This window comes from Brassica rapa, chromosome A03, assembly GCF_000309985.2.
Source record: "Brassica rapa cultivar Chiifu-401-42 chromosome A03, CAAS_Brap_v3.01, whole genome shotgun sequence".
Lineage (NCBI taxonomy): Eukaryota > Viridiplantae > Streptophyta > Magnoliopsida > Brassicales > Brassicaceae > Brassica > Brassica rapa.
In genome coordinates, this window is record NC_024797.2 from 10,827,958 (window position 1) to 10,849,803 (window position 21,846).

A 21,846-nucleotide genomic window follows, 5' to 3' on the forward strand; every position below is an offset into this window, starting at 1 on the left:
CAACATCCGATATCTTTTTCTACGGATTTTCTCTCTAATTCTCTCGTTGAAGTAATCTCCTTAGTAAGAAAATTACGAGGCCTCAAAATGTTATATCCATAACTATACGATTGTCCAATACGTATAGTATGAACCATTAATTAAAATCATAAAGTAAATATAAGATAAATCTATCATGATATTATTACCACCTATTTAATATCTATTTATTAATTAATTATCTCAGATATCAGGATAAATATTAAAATAGAGTATTAAATAATAATATTATTAAAACTAATTATTCATTATAAAATTGTGGAGAATATAACATTAATTAATGATCTTAAATATTAAAATAAATAGTAATATAATTAAAATTAATAATTTATTCTATAATTAATTTATTCAATAAAAAATTTCAAATAATAGTATAGATTTAAATAAAGAAATTAAAAAAAATCTCTAAAATAAAAAAGTGCAAAAGAATCAAATTTGTCAGCCGAACAATAAAAAGCAAAGGGCTTTTGGAATAAATAAAACCTTTAAACCCTTGTTGTGTGCATCTGATTCCGACATAAAGACACTTCAACGGCGTCAATGTCTGAGAACGCAGCCAACATCATGGAGAAGAACCAGGCGATTTGTAAAGAAGCCATCGTGTCTGAACTACAGAAGAAGAAAGTTCATCTCTTTTACTGCTTAGAGTGTGAAGAACTCGCTCGCAACATCGCCTCCCAATCTGATCACATCACTCTCCAATCCATCAACTGGAGGTAAAGTCTTCCTCTTTCCCCCCAGTTCATGTCCTTCTGTGACTTTAGTTTAGTAAAAATCATGACTTTATCTGAGTTATGATTGTGTAGCTGTTTGATTTGAGTCTTATGTATTCAAAGTCCTCGTCTTTCTCTCTTAGTGTGAATAATATTTGGTTTGTTCATTGGTTTATGTTTGGTTTTCAGGAGCTTTGCTGATGGGTTTCCCAATCTGTTTATCAACAACGCACATGAGATCAGAGGACAGCACGTTGCTTTCCTTGCTTCCTTCAGCTCTCCTGCGGTCATCTTTGAGCAGATCTCTGTGATTTACTTGCTCCCTCGCTTGTTCGTTGCGTCCTTCACCTTGGTGTTGCCTTTCTTCCCCACTGGCTCCTTTGAGAGAATGGAAGAGGAAGGAGATGTTGCAACTGCTTTCACTATGGCTAGGATTGTCTCTAACATCCCCATTTCGCGTGGCGGTCCGACTAGTGTTGTCATCTATGACATTCACGCCCTACAGGAAAGGTTCTACTTTGCTGATCAGGTTCTTCCTTTGTTTGAGACTGGAATCCCATTGTTGACGAAACGTCTTCAACAGCTTCCTGAGACTGAGAAAGTTAGTCTTTTATCTCATTTACAGGCAAACAAAACTGTTAATGGTAGCGTCCACTCATGTTTGATCCCTCTCGTGTGTTGCAGGTCATAGTTGCATTCCCAGATGATGGAGCCTGGAAGCGTTTCCACAAGCTGTTGGATCAGTATCCCACGGTTTGTAGTGATTTTAAGCTGATGTTTTAATCTCTACTCTTACACCTCCACGATAACACTCTCAATGTTGGATCATAATGCAGGTGGTGTGCACAAAGGTTCGTGAAGGTGATAAGAGAATAGTGAGGCTGAAGGAAGGGAACCCTGCTGGTTGTCACGTTGTTATTGTGGATGATCTTGTGCAGTCTGGGGGTACACTCATTGAATGTCAGGTATTGTTATCCTCCGTGAACTACAATCTCCCTGCATTTTGCATCTTCCTCTCTTAATCACTTGTATTAGTGTAAACTCAGGAGAGGCTTTATGTCAACTAACTCATTTATGAGATTTGTTGAGAAGTTATTCTGGAATTGTCAAAATGGCGGTTTAAAATTTTCAATACCAATTCACTTCTTTTTTTTGTTCACACAGAAAGTATTGGCAGCTCATGGAGCAGCGAAGGTGAGTGCTTATGTAACTCATGGTGTCTTCCCAAAGAACTCCTGGGAGCGTTTTACTCACAAGAACAACGGTAAATACTTGTGAAAATAGAAGAAAAAAGTAACTGACATTGTCAATTGTTCATCTCTCGTCTTCAATCCTGATCTCAAGCCTTGTTTTGTCTCAAATTAGGATTAGATGAAGCCTTTGCATACTTCTGGATCACGGATTCTTGTCCACAGACGGTTAAGTCCATAGGAAACAAGGCACCTTTCGAAGTCTTGAGCCTCGCTGGATCTATTGCTGATGCTCTGCAGATTTGAAGCAAATAGAGATAAAAAGCCTAGTCCTTGCTGGTCTTGGTGGTTGTTGTACTCTTAAGAGATTTTACCTAGCTGATCAATTTGTGAAATAATCATATCACTTTTGCTGAGAGACAGATTGTTGAAACCTCGTATGCTGGTCTTGACTTATGTTGATTGGTCTTTGTTTTGCAACAAAATAAATTGTTAAGTTCATAAAAATAAATCTCTCCACTTCTGTTGGTCTGAGAGAGAAATGATAACAGGTGTGTGATTGGTCTTGTTCATCATCTTGAATCTTGATGTCAATTACAAAGTGGCAATCACTTGCACTCCTGTGTAATCTCTTTTTAGTAGTCATTTTGTTCTGCTATGTCTTAATACTAGAGAACATTCACTTGGGATCAATGATAAAAACACAGTAATATTTTTTTTGTATTAAACTAGAGGATTCTGATTAAGTTCATTAACAATTACTTATCTTTGTTTTAGTTTCTTCTTTGTAATGTTGCAGGTACAAACTACAGAGGAAGATTAGTTTCAGTTAACTTATGGTTCTCCCTTCATTAGCAATATTAAGGTTTGGACATGGCACGCTCCGCAGGCCCCCAAGAGTACATATCAGAACCAGAGTTTCCATTAGTGAGCAGGTTTTGAGGCAATCCATGAATGCCATCTAAAGGAAGAGATCTTCCATTCTGGTAGTATTGCTGGTTCTGCATAGAAGCAGCTTCATCATCATCCAGAGGAAGGCGATCAAACACAGCGTTCATAAAAGATGCAGCCATGATAACAACAGGACCAGATGCTATTAGCCCACCAACCACTCCACCACCAACAACCTGTCCTTGATGCCCGGCTAAGTAAATGGTCAAACCAGTGATCCCAAGCGGTGCTGGTGGAGGCAAGATTGATCCTAGCAATGACAGGATCTCAAAACGTCCATGTAAAGTCACAATAGCTCCTGAAGAAGCTGGCTGCCTTAATGTAACATTGGTGACGCAACCATTGGCACTGAGTATGCAGAGACCTCTCTGTTTCCTTCTTGCGTAATCTGATAAAGCCTCACATATGTCATTACCCGAGCTGATCTCAACGGCATGAGCTCTGAGGGAGTTTGGACTGTCGTGAGTCACGATGATTGGTGGTTTGGGTTTGTTCTTGGAGCCAGCTGGTCTTCCTCTTGGCCTCTTAACCATCCCTCCATCAATTGATGAAACCGGTTGGACCGCTTTGGGTAATGCCTTCAAGCTGTTGTTGTTGTTGTTGTTGTTGACTCTCTCTGCTGCTTCATGGTTCCTCAATGGAAGTAGTGACTTAGATCCTACAGAGGTTGGAGTTAGAGCTGTACCTCCAGCCATTGTTATCAAAATGTTAGATTACAACTAAGATTGTGTGAGGAGTTTATAGGTGTAAGTAAAGAGATTATTATATGGTAGAGACACCAAAAGAATGATTGTGAAGAGTAGGAGATGGTTAAGTAGTCATCAAAATTGTGATTAATAATTAACAAATTAATTTGCCAACAAAAAACTTTCTGGCAACCTACTTCTCAACAGATGATTCATGACAAGTATCTTCTTTAACAGAGAGATAGATTAGTAATAGTGTTACAAAACATGAAATTGCTCTGCCAAATTACGTAATACTGCTAACATCAAGACTTAAGACCTCACAGCAAAACATCGAAACATTACTATAGTATAGACACAGTTATGGTTGTCAGCAAGATACTTGGGATCCGCAACTTCATCCATCTGCAACGTGATAAATCATGGTTTGGATTTTTTGCCCACTCTAAAAGCAATATACCGAATATTAAACGGAAATACAGTACTAATTCTTCAGAACTTGTTAAAAAATAAAAAAAAAAATTCAGAAAGATTGGAGAGCTAGCTATAACTTAGAAGAACGTGACTTGAAAACAAGTCTGATATAAATAAAAGAAATTGCCAAACAAGTGTTGGCCATTGACTCACGCATATCCCTCGCCTTGTGTTCCATTCCAATTAATGCAAACTTATATGATCCTAAATGTATAGTTCTAAGGCATCATTAAATAAGGTGAGTAGTGTCATATGTATTTCCCTATGTTCCTAAAAGATTCATATTCTAGTTTTTTCACACATTTTAATAAAACACATTAAATTTACATAATTGTTTGTATTTATCTTCTTTCCACAATTTTAAATTAATAAAAAATCAGTTAGTGCAATTAAGATTTTTAAAGTTTGCAATTAGTTAATAAAACATGCATTGAAAATGTAAAAAAATGAATCTTTTAGAAACAAAAATTTTCTCTAGAATATGTATTTTAAGAGCATCTCCAACCCCACTCTATTTTTCACTCTAAAATAGAGTTTAGAGTAAAGAATGCTCCAATGGTACTCTATTTCTCACTCTATAATAGAGTGAAAAATAGGTTTACTCCAAATATAGAGTAATTTGTTTTTTTTTGTTCATCACTCTATTTTCTACTCTAAAATAGAGTACCATTGGAGCAAACTCAAACTCTATTATAGAGTTACTCTATTTTAGAGTAAAAAATAGAGTAAGCCATTGGAGATGGTCTAAGGAACGGAGGGACTATCAGCTTACACAACAAAAGCAATGAGTTTACTTTATCCTTTATACAAAACTCCAAAAAAATAAAGGAGAAAATTATTATTAGTGTTTAGTGTTTCCATCTATAACAGACCTAAGTTCATCCCAACTTGCTGAGTCTCCAATAAAATCTCCACCGTTGATGTTCAAGAAACTCAGGAAGTTGTTATCATGACAAGTATATGTTGGCTGATTGAAACCAACCGTAGTAAGTTGGTTCCAATAAGGATTCTGCGTTTGTGGCTCGTGTAGCTTGTGGGGCAAGGAGTCTACGACCCTGTGACTGGTGTGATCGGAGTCTAAGCTGCTCGTCTTAGAACATGAATCGGTTAAGGTGATAACCGGTTTACGGTTTTGTTGTATGATGGTTGGGTTTCTGTGATGTGTGACTCGTTTGAAGATTCTGCATAGTGTCCAGACCTCCTGCGAATAATCAAATTTTAATGATGATATTTTACTCTATTGTGGACGTTTTTCACGTATTTTGGAATAGTCTGATCGATCTTTCTTCTCATGATTCTGCTGTGGACGTTTTCACGTATTTTTGAATAGTTTTATCTTTTGAGTCTTTGACAAAAAGTTGGTCCCATTTTCAGGAAAAGATATGTGATCAATAAATAGCTCATATGGAAATGTGCCTTCGTGACTGACTTTTAGAAGCATTTAACACCACGAGTGTAAGAAAATTTTCTCAACTAAAAATAGATAAGATGGTTTTTTTTTTTTTGGACAAAAGATAAGATGGTTAAACCGGTTTGATTGTTCATAAAAAATTTTAGATTAATAATCGAAACTATGTACTTCTTAATATAGAAATTATAATATTTTTATTCGTTTTATGAAAATAGTATATTTTATGTTTTAATGTAATTTTTAGTTTGTTTATCCTTTTTATCTATATTAATTAAGATAATTACTATTGAAATAATTTAATTTCTTGAAATTATGAAATCACAAAAAGGTTATTTTTGGCATTGTAAATTTATTTTTAAAATGTGTGAAAATCTCCATACAGAAAGTCATTTTGTTAAATAGAGGGATAATATATTCAATTTTTTTAATCTAGAAATATCCCAGGCTTATATTAAAAAAAATATAATAATAATAATATATTCAAATTAAACTTACTGCTTGTTGAGCTGTTGAGTCGGTTTTTGTGGTGGAGGGGAGGCGGAATTCATGCATCATCCAATCGGTTTTGGAGCCTTTACCGGCGGAGCCAAGATAGTAAACCAAAGATTTCTTTAGACCGATGCAGTTAAAATTGGAGTAAACCGGTTTATCAATACCGGTGGCTTTCCAGAAACCTGAACCGGTGACGCGGTTTGGTCTAACGCTATTCTTGTATTTCCTGCCTCTCATGCAGAAGAAGTACCACTCCTTTTCCCCAACGCTGCTCACTCCTTAATAAAATCCACAGTAAATGTTGTTAATATTAATTTGTCTATTTTCATGAAAATATGTTCATGTAATATTATAGAAAAAGGAAATTAAAACACATCAACCTTTGCAAAGAAAAGCACACTAATTCTAGATATTAGGCACATTAATTATAGTTTTGATTCTTCTCTTGATCATATTGAATATATTTTGTTTTTTTTTTTGTAACTGGCTTTAACATCCCTTATTGAGGGTTAGATTTTTTTAAAAAAAAATCTACAGTTTGGAGACCATTCAACTTATATATGATCTTCGTTAAAATGGGCCATGTGGAATTATTATAGTGTTTTGCCCAGGACCGGTCATGCGCATATTACTATCCTATGATTTGAGAAAGCTACTATAACAGGAAAAGAAGGGTGAGCCAATATATATAAAGACTTTTTTTTTTTCTGAAATGTGAATTTTAAAGACTTACTAGGAAGATCCCAAGGATCGAACTTGTAGATATCAATCTGTTTGATAAGCTCAAGTTTGATGGGTTTGTTCTCTACTTTTCTTCGAAGATAAAACCCTAATAGCTCTTCGTCAGTTGGATGAAATCTAAATCCCGGAAGTATTGCTTCATCTTCTTCTTCTTGGTCCTTACCTTCACAACTCATCTTCACTACATCGATATATCAGCTACTAAGTCTCTCTGAATAAAAAGTTCTATATATGTACGTATTTATATAGGTGAACGTTTATCAAACTAATGATTATTTTTATGCCATTCAATTGGTGTTGGGTCAGTTACGAATGACTTTGACTATTATTATACACGCAATATTTTAACGAAAGCCGGTACTAATTTAATTTTATTATCACATATATATGGGAAAATGCTTTAAAACCCGATCACTTTTGCTAAAAACATTTTAAAATATTAACCTATTTCTATAGGCAATTTGTGATTTTTTGAAAGTGTGGTATTTGTAGAAATAAAACCTTTTGTTGTATTAAAAGATATCTCTTAAAAATATATAAGGTTTTAGACAATTTATTATATGTAAATCAAAAATGAAAAAGTGATAGTTTACAACTTAGATATCGGTGTCCTATTAATTAGTATGCAGAAAAGTCCAGGAAACATGGAAAGTTATTAGATCGTTGATGATGTAATATTACCGGGACAAAGAAAACACATGTATGATGTACTAATATTGTCGAAAATCAAACATGTCGTTATCCGTAGTTGCTACGCATATATAAAATTATATACACAGTAATTATATCAAATTATCAATAAACTATATAAGTTTCAATACATGCGTGTTGTCTAGGTGAACTCACGTGGTTTGACCGTATTATAGATTTCTAATATGTTGAAAAGATGTAATAAGATATAATAAAATAAGGATCTCATACGAACCAGAATATAACTTTTAAATATCCTCCTGTGTGGACTCAACTAGTTTTGATACTCGGGGAGCCAAACACAACGTCGAGGGTAGACCAACTCTATTGAATAATAACCGTTCTCCTATCATCAACTTCAATTGCGTTCCAAATGTATTAAAATACGAACACTAAGTATTGGTTGGTATTATAGTGTTGTGTTTAAGAGATTGTTTCTTTCGTTCAAATTCTAAGTATATGAACAAAAAGCATGACACAAAGAAGAATCTTAATAAAAAGTGCAGTCAATAACTTAGCTTTTGTGCGAAATGGGAAAGTGAACCACTTGATCTAATATAACGTTCAAAGTTCAGTTTTTGACTGTTGAATATTATCATTGAACTTCAATAAAGAATCAGTTGTACTACAAGTTGCCTACAAACAAATATTAGTACGAATCCAATCTAGGGATGATAATCAACATTAAAAATGAAAAATATCCAAATGAGGAACATAGTCAAAGGAATATAATATCCAAAATTTTCAACTCCTTAACTTTTTTGAATTTCTGCGATATGAAAAGAAGGGAGAAACATTGAATGGAATCTATCAGTATAAAAGTTCCTTCTACAAAGGGTATGTTCATACTAGTAAAAAGAACAAAATAAACAGCAATCAAAACTAGAAAGATGGCAAATAACGTAAGAAACGTTAGCAATTGGTATGTGCAATCTGAATTAGATCAGTGCAACGGAAATAATAACCGTCGAATCTCTGCAGCTAAGCAGACATCCTCCACCGCCTCAAGGTTTCACACTGCCTACTATTTACGGGTTGCGTTTTGTTTTCTGTCCTCCCTCACTTGAAGAAATTGGCATTTCCCTGTGATTAAGATTGGGTTTATTTGGGCTTTGCGTACATGCCCATTACTGCTAACGCCGATGTCGTTTTCTTACTATTTACGTTGAAACCCTTGTTGTAACACCCTGAGGAGTTTCCTATATGCAAGAGAGTATGATGAGGATGACTGACCAAAACTTTCGAAGGCTAAATCAGCTAATCTGACTAGAACCAAATAGTCACTTATGAAACCCAGCTAATCAGCATGTCTTAAATATTGATGACAAAAGAATATTGTGTTATAGGATTACTGGATTAGTAGTCTGGTTATCTCGTTTTATCTAATTTGTGGTTTAGTATTTTGGTATCTAAGTTTGGTTTAATTATGCAAACTACATATGTAGGTCATTGGACCATTTGAGAAATCAATCAGAAAACAATTATCTTCTTCTCTGATCTCTTCCTTCCTTTCTCTCTCTCACTCGATCATCATCATCTGTGATGTATCATCTATCAATCATCACGATTCTAGGATTCTCGAAGGTGGCTCTCTTTCTATCCAATCACCTTTCCGGATTTGATTCGCCGATCTTCGAGCTCTTAGTGAGCTTCTGGATTTGGTTTTAATCATTGATTCATTAGGTTATAAAACATGTTTCATATTTGATTTTGATAAGCTAGCATATGTATCCCTAATTATCGCTAATTGGTTAACCATCATCTGATCAAAACTAATGCCAATTGATTTCAAAAAACATTTGAGTAGATATATACATCATTTATAGAGAGGCTGCACAGTGATCACCAGTTGCCAAAAATAGAAAAACAAAGCATGTGGTGTTATCTCCTACCATTTGCAAAATATTGTATAAGCTCTTTTTAAAATATTGTATACTATAAAAAATACATACGTGTGAGTGTATTATTTAACTTTTGGCGACGCATTTGAAATGAAGCATGTGCAGACGTACCCCACTCCAGTTACTCGATACAAATAATTGAAACCGATTGTAAGGAAATGTCTTTTTTTCATATATTTTTTTTGCGTGAGTGTTTGGTTACTCGACATCTTTCCAAACGATATCACAAACGCCCTAGGAGTCTATGAAAACCAAGCCCAATCCACTTACACGTGCATCCTTCTCCCATGCATGCTCCATCACTGTTACACGCTTTATGACACCCATGGACGGAGGAGACCACTTATATTGTTCAATATTTGTTGTCTGTTCCGTTTTTATACCGTTTGTTTGGGTGTAACGGTACTTTGCATATAAGAACTCTTGAAATTCATATCAAAATAAAGTTTTTGGAATTATGTTGCTAGAGGTTGATTAAGATTTTATATCTTAACGGTGAATTAAGAGAAAATGATAGTATACATTTACAAAAAAAAAAACATGGAGTATAATTTAATGTGATGATGTTAGAAATAGAATCCTAGAAGCGGTGAGGTGTGGTCCAGCACTAGTAGGCAAGACGGTCCACAAATTATTATTATTAAGACAACGCAATGAATTGCAAAACGATATATTAGTCAATGAAGAAGCACCATCTTTTCCGAAATTATAAAGAGAAAATTTTCGAAATTACAAAGTTCCTTTCAATGATAAAATGTATATACATCTTGGTATCCACTAGTTCCTTTAAATTCAATAATGATCTTTGTTCAGAAAAAAAAAGTTCAATAATGATCAACGCCGAGAACTAGTAATATGATAGAAAGAAATTGTTGAGAGTTGTCTACCTCAAATTCAATGAAACCATTGAACTTAGATAATAATTCGGACTTAATTTACATCCAAAATAACAAAAGAAACGTAATTTAATTTGGCGGATAGTGAAGAATAAATCATTTTCAGAAGAAAGAAGCCATGTATACGACTTGTGATTTGACAAAAACACCCTCAAATCATTGTTTGCAGAGTTTGCTTTAGATAAGGTACAGATCAGAAACCACCTCTAGAAATTTAGCAATAGATCTCATCCCTAAAGAAGAAGATCTCCACCGGTTGGTCCCATTGATTCCAACATAATGTCCCAGAACTTGCCACGTGGCGTTTGGTCTGAAAGGTTGCTGTACTGTTGTGCTTACAGAATCATTATCTCCCTTGCTGTAATATCTCTCCTCTTTATGCTTCTGTCACTTTCTGTCTGTACCAAAAGAAGTAAAGAACCTTACCCATCTCTCTCTCCTCTGTTTCTTTCATGTTTTATGAGAGCTTCTTAAGAAACTTCTGGCCTATGGGTTTATGTAGAAACTAGAGAGCAAGTGAGAGGAAAGAGAAGGTTTTGTTCCTTTTGGGCGTGGAACTTTAACTTCCACAAGTCAGGTTTAGATCTTCTACTTCTTCAGCTTCTGATTCGTCCAGAAGCTTTCCAAATCTGGTCAGTATTCTTATACGGTCTTTTGGTTTTAAGAGATGTTACTATATTTGGAATAAAATTAATAAAATGAACTCATGTTCCTGCTTTTAATTTAATTATTTATAACTCTTTTTATATGATTAGTATAACAAAATTATTGGAGTTGGGATTATAAAATTGTACTTTATGCTCCTTTGTTTCTCTTCTTAATTAATCATAAGATATGATTAGCTCTGTTCACTTATAATACTTTATAATATTGGAGGTTGATAAATAAATTATTTCCATGTCTCCAGAGATCTGACATGGAACACCAAGGTTGGAGTTTTGAGGAGAATTACAATCTGTTCAATAATAGAAGATTTATAAGGTAATATAATGTTTAATCTAATTTATTCATTAATTAAAAAGGACTATACAATAGTCCCTGAGTGTGTATATGTGTAGGCCACAAGATGAACTAGTAGAGTTGTTATGGCGAGATGGGCAAGTGGTTCAGCAGAGCCAAACTCATAGAGATCAAACTCAAGCTCAAGTTCAAGCTCAGAAACAGGATCAAGAAACCCTAAGATCCTACACTTTTCTTGAAGACCAAGAAACCGTCTCTTGGATCCAATACCCTCTAGATGAAGATCCATTTGAATCCGAAGACTTCACCTCACCTTTCTTCTCAACTATAGATCCCCTCCAGAGACCGGCTTCAGAGACGGTTAAGCACGAGGCCGGTCCTGTCCCTCCTGATAAAGTCATGCCTCCTCCTAAGTTTAGGCTAACGGATTCATCATCAGGAGTCAGGGAACTAGGAAAAGAACAGTACTCGGTGATGACCGTTGGACCGAGCCACTGCGGGAGCAACCAATCTCAAACCGATCTCGATGTCTCATTGACTCATGATCCAAGTAAAACAATCGATGAGAGGCTCTACTCGAACGAAAATTCATCATCAGGTGGCTCCTCTGGTTGCAGCCTTGGCAAGAACAACAAAGAAATAGCTTGTGGAAGAAGCATCACAGCAGACCGTAAGAGAAAACATATAATGGACACTGATGAATCTGTGTCTCAGTCAGATGTATGCTTTATTTTTTAACTCATGATGATAAGTTCTTGAGACGTTTTCTTAGTCCATTTCTCATTGTTCTTGAAACGTTTTACAGGCTATCGGTAATAACAAGTCGAACCAACGATCAGGATCAACCCGAAGAAGTCGAGCAGCTGAAGTTCATAATCTTTCCGAAAGGGTATTTTTCTCAATTCGTCTAATTAAATTTTTTTTTCATCATAAATGTATTTTTTGCTATTATCAATTTTAAACTAATAGCATTTCAATAAATTTCATTATTTTTTGAAGTTTATTATTTATTATAAACTAAAACATCTATTTTATCGGAGGGTGTATAATGTATTCAGCCAAAGATAATATATACTAAACTCTGTTTCTTTTGTTAATTAAATTAGAGGAGGAGAGATAGGATCAATGAGAGAATGAAGGCTTTGCAAGAACTAATACCTAACTGCATAAAAGTAAGTTATAAACTTGAATCTGATATGGGGACTAATTGATTAAGTTAAAAAGAATTTGGTGTCACTCGGGTTTGTTTTTCTTGTAGACTGATAAAGCTTCAATTTTGGAAGAAGCCATAGATTATTTGAAGTCACTTCAGTTACAGCTCCAAGTTATGTGGATGGGGAGTGGAATGGCTGGTGCTGCAGCGACTCCTATTATGTTCCCTGGGGTACAGCCTCCTCCACCGTTCATCCGTCAGCTGCAAAGCCCGGTACTGTTGCCACGATTTCCGGTTATGGACGGGTCTGCTATTCAGAACAATCCTGGTTTAGTTTGTCAAAACCCGGTACAAAACCAAGTTTTGCCCGATCGGTTTGGTAGATATGTTGGCCTATTCCCACGTATGCAGGGCACGTCTCAGGTAAGGCTCCTCATATGTTACGTAGTTAAGTACATATAAGAGCCTAGTGAAATGCCACAAACGACGTAGTTTATTTGACATGTTGTGGTTTGATATTAAACGTAGCCGATGGAGATGATGACATTTGGTTCTCCGGCGGGACAGGAAAGTCAACGTACTTCTGCGCCGAAGACCACCGACGGACCTCGTTAGGGCCACTAAGCGCCTGTGCCATTTTTTCTTTCTTTTGTGGTTTGTTTGGTTGTTGGGGCATTCTTCGTTATTTATATAATCTTTTGAACATAGTTTAAAGGGCAATTGTCAATAATAGCACCTTTTGAAGTTTATGTATCAAAAATAGCACTAGAAGGAGAAAGTCACAAAAATGACATTCATTAAAGGGTAAAATATCCCTAATACCCTTGGTTTAAAATTAAATAAACAAACAAAAAATAAATAAAAATAAATAAAATAAAAATTAAAAAAATTAAAAAAAGATTTTTTTTTTCATATAGTTTCAGATTATATGTTTTCAGATTCGAAATTTTTACAATTTTTTTTTTCGAAATTTTTTTTTTTTTTCAAATTTTCTTTTTATAATTTAAAAATACTTTTTAAAACTGTTTTTAAAATTTTTATTTTTTATTTTAATATTTTTTTTTATAAAATTTTAAACCCTAATTCCAAAACCCCACCCCTTAACTCTAAACCCTAAGGTTTGGATTAATTAACCCAAGGGGTATAAGTGTATATTTACCTTTTTAATGAAACTTATTTTTGTGACTTTGAACCTTGAGTGTTACTTTGGGAACATAAATTTGGTTTGGTGCTATCCTAGTCTTTTTTTCTAGTTTAAACGTTATTTTCTGTATATGCGAGTTTATGTATGTTAACCTTAATGTCAAATGACATGAGCTTTTCATAATCGTCCAGAACCATAAAATGTAAAATACATGTTTGGTATGTGGTTCATATTTCACAAATAAAATTATGCATTAGTCTCAGTTGAAAATATTTTCGAAAAATGAATTGTTTTCTTGATAAAAAGGCTAGAAAACCCATGCTGTTTTCCATTAATTTTGTTCTATACATGTTCTCCTAAGAGAAACAAAAACATTATGTAGCTCTAAGAAGTACATATAAATAGAGATGTGGCCGGAGTTTGATACATTATTGATCTTTTAGGATGTTATATTATTGTGTTGCCGATTGTTTAAATACATATAAATATAGAGATGAAAAGGCAAGCAAGCTACATGTGAAGGAGCAGATTTCAGTGAAAGTCATCTGTCATTTGTCACACATCGACAATTTCAGTTGTTAGGCATGTGCTCCACTAATATCGTACACAGTACTAGAAAGTCTCTCTCCTCTTCTCCGTTCTCTCACTACGACCTTTCACGGAGAAGGAGATGAGATTTTCGATTTTTGTTTCTGTATTATAATCTTCGATCAAGTGATCGATTTCATCTTCGCTAGGCGATTAGACTTTCGTTAGGCGACTTTTGTTGTGTTTGTTCAAATCAAATCAGTTTTGTTCTTCAAATCTCTTTCTTATTTCTGATTTGGTTTGAATCAATAAAGATCCGATCTTGTTTTGATCGGTGATTTCAATCTCCCCCTTCGCAAACTACTTCAAATCCAGTTTAGTTTATAGTCTGATTTTCTTCTCCCAAAGATTATCCCCATATACTTTGTTTATAGGAGTCAATCTTTACTCTCACTCTGATGTGAGCCATGATTGGCGATTGGGTAAAGTTTCCTTGCTACAAGGTATTATGAGTTATTGGATTTATCTCGAGTGATTTCTCGGAGGCTTAGTTGAATCGGCATCTTGAAGATGGTCCGATAAAAGTCTTTCCCTGGATCAAATTTCGAGTCTTTCCCAGAGCTTATAAATCGGCGATGCAGAAGTCAGGCTATAAACAATGGTTTGGGCGGAGGATTGGAGAAAGATGGGATCGGGAAGTGATGGAAAAGACAAAGATGCATCCATCTTCGCGGAGGAGCCCAGGCGGCGGAAAGCTTACGGTCATCGGAGAATACACCTTTGTGCATGAGGGACACGTGTTAAAACACGCGTTGTAACATGCCCTAAAGGATGGACGCGTAGTTATGATGATAATGATGGCCGAAAACTTTGCTGAATTGGATATGGGCCTTTTAATTTAACTTGTAAATGGTATCTTTGTTTGGGCTTTAATGTAAACCTGATTCATGTATCTTTAGCCTGAGGGCTTATGAAATGAAATCAGAGTTGACAAAAAAAAAAAAAAAAAAAAAAAAAAAGGCATGTGCTCCACTGGACAACAATCCATTTTAGCAATAATTGAGTAAAATATCTTAGACAATTCTCTGTGCAAAGTTCATTGTTTAACATATCTCAGTTTTTAAATAGTCGACATAAGTGAGAAAAACAATCGACGTTACAACAGCTAAATCGAAATTAAAAACAAAGAAATAAAATGAAATCTCAAAGGTTAGATTCACACACTCAACTATGCATAAACATAAAGCCAGTTCTCAAACAAAAAAAAAAACTATGCATAAACATACTTATATTAAAACCAGAAATCAATTTTCTTTTTGACTATCATCTTTTTTCCCTTCTCGTTTTTTTTCTCTTTTCTCCTGAAGCCCTCTACTACTTCTACGAGTTTATCCAAGATGAATATTTCTTAGTTGCTAATCCAATTAATAGATCCGTCACACAAATAAAAAATATGATATCCCAACGATAATAAGAGAAAAACTTGTGGACTATCAACTGCTTATATTCCTCTTTACTATTAACGTTCAGGTTTTGAATGTTGTTTTAGCATATCATGTATATAGTTTGATTATGTTTTAGTGATTGCTTAACTCGTTTTTTTTGTGTCCCATCCAATTGCATCTATTCTAATAGTAAGAACAAACTACTATTTTTAATTTTGTTTTCGAAATAATATATAATAAATTTGAACACATCCAGATAACGACGGTATAAGTTAAACTTACTGTAAATTTGTTGACGTTTATGAATAAAGAAAATGGTCTATTTAACAAATATGAGGTTATAATGTACAAATGAAATGATTGAGTATTTCGCTAACTATAGTGCAAAATTTGTATTGGAGAACTCAACTTTTCCCTTCAGTTTTGTATATGACTTTCATTAGTTTAAACCCGGGTTTAAACCATTTAAAATGGTTCCATCTCGTGGATTAGTACGACACATTAACTTAAGAAATTTTCTCACAGTCTGAATAACGTTTGAGAGAATACAAAAATCACATACTAGTGAATATGGGAAATTGTTTTGTATTATCATGTTTGTAAGTTTTTTGCGGATGATAAAAAATTACATCGAGCATATTATTGTAAATGTTTCATCTTCAGTTGTAACCAAACTCATAGCTACCAATATCATATAGAGTCATGCGTAAACGTCTAGAAATTAAAGTGTCCATTTTTATTTAAGTTTTATTTGGCAGATTTTTAAGAATTATACGCATGTTGATATTGACCAGCATATATTTTAGATCTCTTCAAATTTAGTCAGATACCTGATATATATATAGACTTATTAGATCTATGTCTAGCTGCGATCTCTTTACTTTTTAACTAGATTTGAACCCGCACGTGCGTATATATTTTTGTTTTTAAAATAACATTTAAAATATAAAAATATATATTTAATATAATTTTTTATGTATATAATACTATTTTGAAAATTTTATATTTGTTACAAAATGAAATTGTACATATCATAAAATAATATAGTATTTTTTTAAATACAAAATTATATTAATAGTTTTAATTTTAAACACTAGTTTTATATGAATTTTATATATTTTATTAAAAATATTTGTCTAGAAATTTTTATTTACAAAATTTTTGTATGTGACTAAATCAAATGACTTATTATATAAAAATATTATTTATTTAATATATTATTTTCTGTTTGGTGTTTTTTTACTACAAAAATAAAAAAAAAATTGTTTCAACCAATAAAATATTATTTATTTTGTTGTATATAAGAAGTTAATATGATAATTTTAAAATTTTCACTTCACAATTAATTGCCTAATATAAAATATAATAATGATAATTTTAAAATTTCCGTTTCATTTTTTATTTTCGTTTCATAAACAATAAAATGATAATTGCCTAATGTGAAATATATTTGTTTTTTTAACAGGAATGTTAATGTTTATATGGATTTTTTTTGTTAAGAAAATATCATATATAAATAAATTTAAAATGTTTAGTTAAATTTTTAATAAATGGTCTTACATAAATCTTTGTATGGTAGATTAAAAATAAGATCCTAAATTAATAGATTAGATACTGTCCACAAAATTATTAACAAACACTTCAAATTAAGATTGCATGAATCAATTCGAAAGAATCAATTCGTTCATCTCAACCTCTATGTGTTCATGCTCATTATGTTCATTACGCTCAAAATACCAACATACACATATCATTATGTTTTTCGTCTCTCCCTTAATTTGTGTACCCATTGATGTATATGCTCTATGTTATTGTGCATGTGTTTATTTTTTTTTTGTCATATTTATTCATTTCAACGATCTCTTTTATGTGTAAGAGAAAGTAAACAAAATATAGAATATACAACATCTTTCACCCAAAAATCATATTCAATATATAATATAAAATTCAGATATCTAAAATATATGCCTTAACAACATAAATCTTGAAATGGTGAATTCAAAAATACTATAATACCAGAATGATAAAACTAAATTACTTCAATATCTGACTAAAATATGTAAAGATATCTATATGACGTTTCTTTAGTTATCTATTACATAAATAGTTATCTCAGTAGTTAATTTAATGTACATTTTGTAAATTATTTAATACCCAAAATTAACTAAAATACTATTGTTTAAACTTGTCAAGTTTGTGAACTAAAGTATGTACTTTTGAAACACAAAAAAGTATAGGGGTAACTGAAACTCAATGTAGAACCGAACCCGAAGTTAAAACATGTTTAACTAGGTTTGCGATGTGCAAATATCCAAACCGAATCCAAAAAAATCCACACCAAACTTTAATAATATCCAAATGAGGTCAATTTCATACCCCTAAAGAACTAAAATACGATTGGACACCTGAAAGTTCATATATGTCTCAAACTATAGAAGATTATAGCATATCCTCTATAGTGACAATAATATATTATTATTGAGAATACTGGAGAAAAACCTTACAAGAGATTATTATCAAGGCGTTAGAAATACCGTCAGAAATAAAGCTTATAAGACGGTGGCTTTAGCGTGATCCAGTCAGACGTGAATCATCATAAGACATGTAAATTTTCAGATGTAATGTTTTAATAATTTGTAATAGCATAATTAAGTAGTATAAAAAAACAATGATATATCATTATTTACTACAATCTTAATTATGATGACTAATTATAATAGCAGTTAAATGGTTCAAACTTAAAAATATTAAATTATTTCTTTCTAATAATTTGCAGTAAATATAATATATATACTATTTAGGCTCCAACAAATCTAATGTATATAGGCATATTACCTTTTTTTTATAGATAACAGTAAGGTTTTGTCTCAAAGTAATCAGTAAATTAAGTAGCAAAAACTTCATTAAAATGGTTAATAAACAATATACATATTCATAACTCATAAGTATTAAATTTTTATTGCTAACAATTAAATAAAACCAAAAGTTTTTATTATATAAAGAACCTAACCTACTTTACCCGAGTTCAGGACTGGAAGGCGAGAAAACCTAGGACTCTTGTCTCTCTCTAGAAATCTGTGTTTTTTTTCGTTCAAGTCTCTGTCTCTCTAGTGTCCATTGTTTCGCTTGAATTGCGCATACGATCATCGTTGATCATAAAAGAGAAGCCGCATGAATTTGTTTGGGAGGCTAATTTGTTCATCTTCAGTTTCGAGCCACTTCACGACTTGTCTTCTCATCTTCATCCTTCATTTTTCTCCCCAGCGTAGTAATAATAATAATAGTAATCGTAATTCTAATAATCTTGAGCTTAATCTTTTGATCAAAAATTGAAAAAAATCATGGAGTCGAGGAAAAACTCTGATCATCGTCAAATGCGTAGAGGTATTCTATTCTTTTAACCGATCACTCTCTTCATTGTTGGTTGTAACCGTTGAGGTTTTTAAATAAAAAAATTAAGTTTTCTTTTTTTGTTTTTTTCAGGTGGTGAGAGCATGAAGACAAGGTCACCGTCTGTGATAGTTGTCGGAAGTGGTTTTGCTGGAATCTCAGCTGCTCGCACTCTTCAAGATGCTTCCTTTCAGGTTTTGTTTGTTTTATTACAAAACCCAATAGAGTTTCACGTAGTTGTAAGATATACCCTATAAACTGATTTTGATCATCATCGTTTTCTTAATGGTTGTGTGGTTTCTTTGTCTTTTTAGGTTACGGTGCTGGAGTCACGTGATAGGATTGGCGGACGAGTTCACACGGATTACTCATTTGGTTTTCCTGTTGATCTTGGTGCATCATGGTAATTCTCACAGGTCTTTGATTTTTTCGTTGAGTTCTTGTTTACCTTTACTAACTCCGCAGCATACACAGGCTGCATGGAGTTTGCAAAGAGAATCCTCTTGCACCAGTAATCGGGAGACTAGGACTGCCCTTGTATCGTACCAGCGGTGACAACTCGGTCTTGTATGATCATGATCTTGAGAGGTCTGTTTGCATTTTTGTAATCTTTTTTTTTTTTTTTTGTAATCTTGATTCACTTATATTCTTATTTAAAACTCAATGCGTGGTTTCTTTTCGTTTCGGCAGCTATGCTCTGTTTGATATGGATGGCAATCAAGTTCCTCAAGAGCTAGTAAGAGAGGTTGGGGTAACATTTAAGCAGATTTTGGAAGAGGTATGTGGTCTTTATTTTCTCATATTCTGATTCTTGTTTTAGTCTTAGCTATATTTTTATTTTGAAAATGCAGGTCAAGAAAGTGAGGGATGAACAGGATGCAGACATGTCAATATCTCAGGCTTTCTCAATTGTGTTTTCAAAGAAACCCGAGTTGAAGTTAGAGGGGCTTGCACACAATGTGCTTCAATGGTACTTATGCCGCATGGAAGGATGGTTTGCTGCCGATGCTGATACCATCTCTGTACAGTGTTGGGACCAGGTTAGTTACAATTCTCTTCCTCTTGGAGTTTAAGTACACACTGAACTTGAAACATCCCCAAACATGTGCAGGAGGAACTTCTTCCTGGTGGGCACGGTCTTATGGTTAGAGGGTATCGTCCTGTCATCAATACCTTGGCCAAAGGGCTTGATATTCGACTAAACCATAGGTAAACCCCAAACCTTTGCATATATATTGTTTATTCCTACAAATTTAATGCCAAATAGAAAAGATTTTGGGTATAGTTTTCTTGCAATAGTCCGGGACAAAGTGATACTTGTGATATTATGGGTTGGAAGACATTTTATTTGACTGGATGTTATATGATATTAGATAAGTTATTTTTTATTGGTATTGGAAACAGATTACATTATAATAGAGTAACATTTTACAGTGCAATGAATCTTCCACTTATTTGATGGGATGATTAAGAGAATAAGAGGTTATCTATGGTTAAACTCTTCACAACTTATCAATGGATATAACCTGTTTGGTATGAATAGTTAATCAGTTTGGGTATGGAGACCAATGATTGACCCCGAGTTTTTTTAATGAGACTAATCTTCGTCTAGTTAAATAGTAACAATTTTGTTTCCAACAAGAATCGAACCGAGGACGACTTTAAGTCTTTTTCCAATTCAACTTTTACCACTATTCTATCACCAATTAGTTTCTTTGCATATTTCTTACAGAGTTGTGGCATATACTTATGTTTCGTTTGCTTCTCAGGGTTACTAAGACCGTAAGGCAGTATAATGGAGTGATAGTAACTACAGAAGACGGTAAAACATTTGTTGCGGATGCTGCAGTGATCGCTGTTCCTCTCGGTGTCTTAAAATCCGGAACAATAACATTCGAACCGAAGCTACCAGATTGGAAACAAGAAGCAATCAACCAACTCGGAGTAGGTATCATGAACAAGATCATACTTCGTTTCGAGAAAGTCTTTTGGCCACAAGTAGAGTTACTAGGAGTGGCTGCTGAAACCTCCTACGGTTGCAGCTACTTCTTGAACCTGCACAAGGCCACAGGTCATCCGGTTCTGGTTTACATGTCGGCTGGTCAGCTCGCCAGAGACATTGAGAAAATGTCAGATGAAGCAGCTGCGAGTTTCGCCCTCATGCAACTCCAAAGAATCTTTCACAATGCCATGGCTCCGGTGCAGTATCTTGTCTCGAGGTGGGGATCTGATGTGAACTCATTGGGATCTTATAGCTATGATGTTGTGGGAAAACCTCATGATCTCAGCGAGAGGCTTAGGGTTCCAGTGGATAACTTGTTCTTTGCTGGTGAAGCTACAAGCTCGAGTTTCGCTGGGTCAGTTCATGGTGCTTATTCGAGTGGACTGATGGCTGCTGAGGAATGCATGATCCGTGTGTTGGATCTGTTTCAGCTTGTGATGGGTGAAGAAGGACCTGCCTCTGTTCCCCTTCTTATATCTCGTCTCTAAACTCCACCATTGTCATTGCTATCTATTTCTATTGATTACTAGAAAAACATGAAGTGATTGTATGGAAAACAATAATTATTCCAGTGTTGAATCGTATTTAATATTTTTCCAGTGTTTTACTCAATCAATAGTTTGATCATTATACCCTTGTGGCATATTTATGCGACAATCATCTTTGAGAATTCAAGCTTTTTTCATTTAAATTGGAATAAATGAAGCAAATTTTTATAACAGAATATTAATTTTAAAATATAAGTAAAAAAAAATACTAAAAAAAAATTATTTTATAACTTTACCCAAGTTGAAAATTGAAAAAAAAAATTCACAAATACATCATTTTAATGTTTATAATTTTTAATCAAACAAGAAAAACTTTTATTTCATTGACCAAGTTATCTCAAATATATAATTAAACAACCATTAACATCATTAATATATATATTTTTTTAACTATCGTATAGTTCTAATAAAACGATTATTTTTTGAACTATCACACTTTCAGATCGAATTTTATGATTTGGTGGAAAAAAAAACAAATGAAATTATTAATTT

At 33.6% G+C, this 21,846-nt stretch overlaps 5 protein-coding genes across 6 annotated transcripts; 3 read left to right on the forward strand and 2 right to left on the reverse strand.

Annotated features, from left to right (window-relative positions):
- The first annotated feature begins 500 nt into the window (after positions 1-500).
- Positions 501-2,517, forward strand: LOC103858036 (ribose-phosphate pyrophosphokinase 4). The gene is made up of 6 exons (XM_009135311.3): positions 501-755; positions 942-1,353; positions 1,437-1,505; positions 1,589-1,717; positions 1,917-2,016; positions 2,118-2,517. The coding sequence occupies exons 1-6, from the start codon at positions 580-582 to the stop codon at positions 2,246-2,248; spliced, it is 1,017 nt and encodes a 338-aa protein (XP_009133559.1). The 5' UTR covers positions 501-579; the 3' UTR covers positions 2,249-2,517.
- A 121-nt stretch (positions 2,518-2,638) lies between these two features.
- Positions 2,639-4,023, reverse strand: LOC103858037 (AT-hook motif nuclear-localized protein 16). Its single transcript, XM_009135312.3, has one exon. It carries the CDS (start codon positions 3,586-3,588, stop codon positions 2,803-2,805), a length of 786 nt encoding a protein of 261 aa, XP_009133560.2. The 5' UTR covers positions 3,589-4,023; the 3' UTR covers positions 2,639-2,802.
- Positions 4,024-4,282: 259 nt separating this feature from the next.
- Positions 4,283-10,075, reverse strand: LOC103858038 (transcription factor JUNGBRUNNEN 1). Its single transcript, XM_009135313.3, has 4 exons — positions 6,690-10,075; positions 5,960-6,234; positions 4,815-5,254; positions 4,283-4,313 (listed from the first exon to the last, which is right to left on the reverse strand). Exons 1-3 carry the CDS (start codon positions 6,871-6,873, stop codon positions 4,895-4,897), a joined length of 819 nt encoding a protein of 272 aa, XP_009133561.1. The 5' UTR covers positions 6,874-10,075; the 3' UTR covers positions 4,283-4,313; positions 4,815-4,894.
- Positions 10,076-10,562: 487 nt separating this feature from the next.
- On the forward strand, positions 10,563-13,703 carry LOC103858039 (transcription factor PIF4). Of its 2 annotated transcripts, XR_004456660.1 has the most exons (8): positions 10,563-10,816; positions 11,092-11,165; positions 11,243-11,864; positions 11,950-12,033; positions 12,251-12,316; positions 12,403-12,720; positions 12,826-13,005; positions 13,551-13,703. XR_004456660.1 is itself a non-coding variant. In XM_018658121.2 (7 exons), exons 2-7 carry the CDS (start codon positions 11,101-11,103, stop codon positions 12,910-12,912), a joined length of 1,242 nt encoding a protein of 413 aa, XP_018513637.1. In that variant the 5' UTR covers positions 10,563-10,816; positions 11,092-11,100; the 3' UTR covers positions 12,913-13,050. The 2 variants fall into 2 exon arrangements, 1 of the variants encoding a protein (XP_018513637.1); XM_018658121.2 differs by lacking the exon at positions 13,551-13,703 and having other exon boundaries at positions 12,826-13,050.
- Positions 13,704-14,331: 628 nt separating this feature from the next.
- On the forward strand, positions 14,332-21,436 carry LOC103858041 (polyamine oxidase 2). The gene is made up of 8 exons (XM_009135316.3): positions 14,332-18,798; positions 18,898-18,998; positions 19,119-19,207; positions 19,279-19,392; positions 19,495-19,582; positions 19,656-19,844; positions 19,916-20,013; positions 20,574-21,436. Exons 1-8 carry the CDS (start codon positions 18,756-18,758, stop codon positions 21,292-21,294), a joined length of 1,443 nt encoding a protein of 480 aa, XP_009133564.1. The 5' UTR covers positions 14,332-18,755; the 3' UTR covers positions 21,295-21,436.
- The last annotated feature ends 410 nt before the right edge of the window (positions 21,437-21,846 follow it).

Coding starts and splice junctions, on each gene's coding strand:
- LOC103858036 (XM_009135311.3), top strand. CDS start 580: ATGTCTGAGAACGCAGCCAACATCATGGAGAAGAACCAGGCGATTTGT. Junction 1,506..1,588: donor TGTTGGATCAGTATCCCACG/GTTTGTAGTGAT, acceptor ATCATAATGCAG/GTGGTGTGCACAAAGGTTCG. Junction 2,017..2,117: donor TTTTACTCACAAGAACAACG/GTAAATACTTGT, acceptor GTCTCAAATTAG/GATTAGATGAAGCCTTTGCA.
- LOC103858037 (XM_009135312.3), bottom strand. CDS start 3,588: ATGGCTGGAGGTACAGCTCTAACTCCAACCTCTGTAGGATCTAAGTCA.
- LOC103858038 (XM_009135313.3), bottom strand. CDS start 6,873: ATGAGTTGTGAAGGTAAGGACCAAGAAGAAGAAGATGAAGCAATACTT. Junction 6,235..6,689: donor CGATCCTTGGGATCTTCCTA/GTAAGTCTTTAA, acceptor GATTTTATTAAG/GAGTGAGCAGCGTTGGGGAA. Junction 5,255..5,959: donor ACTCAACAGCTCAACAAGCA/GTAAGTTTAATT, acceptor GATTATTCGCAG/GAGGTCTGGACACTATGCAG.
- LOC103858039 (XM_018658121.2), top strand. CDS start 11,101: ATGGAACACCAAGGTTGGAGTTTTGAGGAGAATTACAATCTGTTCAAT. Junction 11,865..11,949: donor AATCTGTGTCTCAGTCAGAT/GTATGCTTTATT, acceptor AACGTTTTACAG/GCTATCGGTAATAACAAGTC. Junction 12,721..12,825: donor GTATGCAGGGCACGTCTCAG/GTAAGGCTCCTC, acceptor TATTAAACGTAG/CCGATGGAGATGATGACATT.
- LOC103858041 (XM_009135316.3), top strand. CDS start 18,756: ATGGAGTCGAGGAAAAACTCTGATCATCGTCAAATGCGTAGAG. Junction 18,999..19,118: donor TTCAAGATGCTTCCTTTCAG/GTTTTGTTTGTT, acceptor TTGTCTTTTTAG/GTTACGGTGCTGGAGTCACG. Junction 20,014..20,573: donor GATATTCGACTAAACCATAG/GTAAACCCCAAA, acceptor TTTGCTTCTCAG/GGTTACTAAGACCGTAAGGC.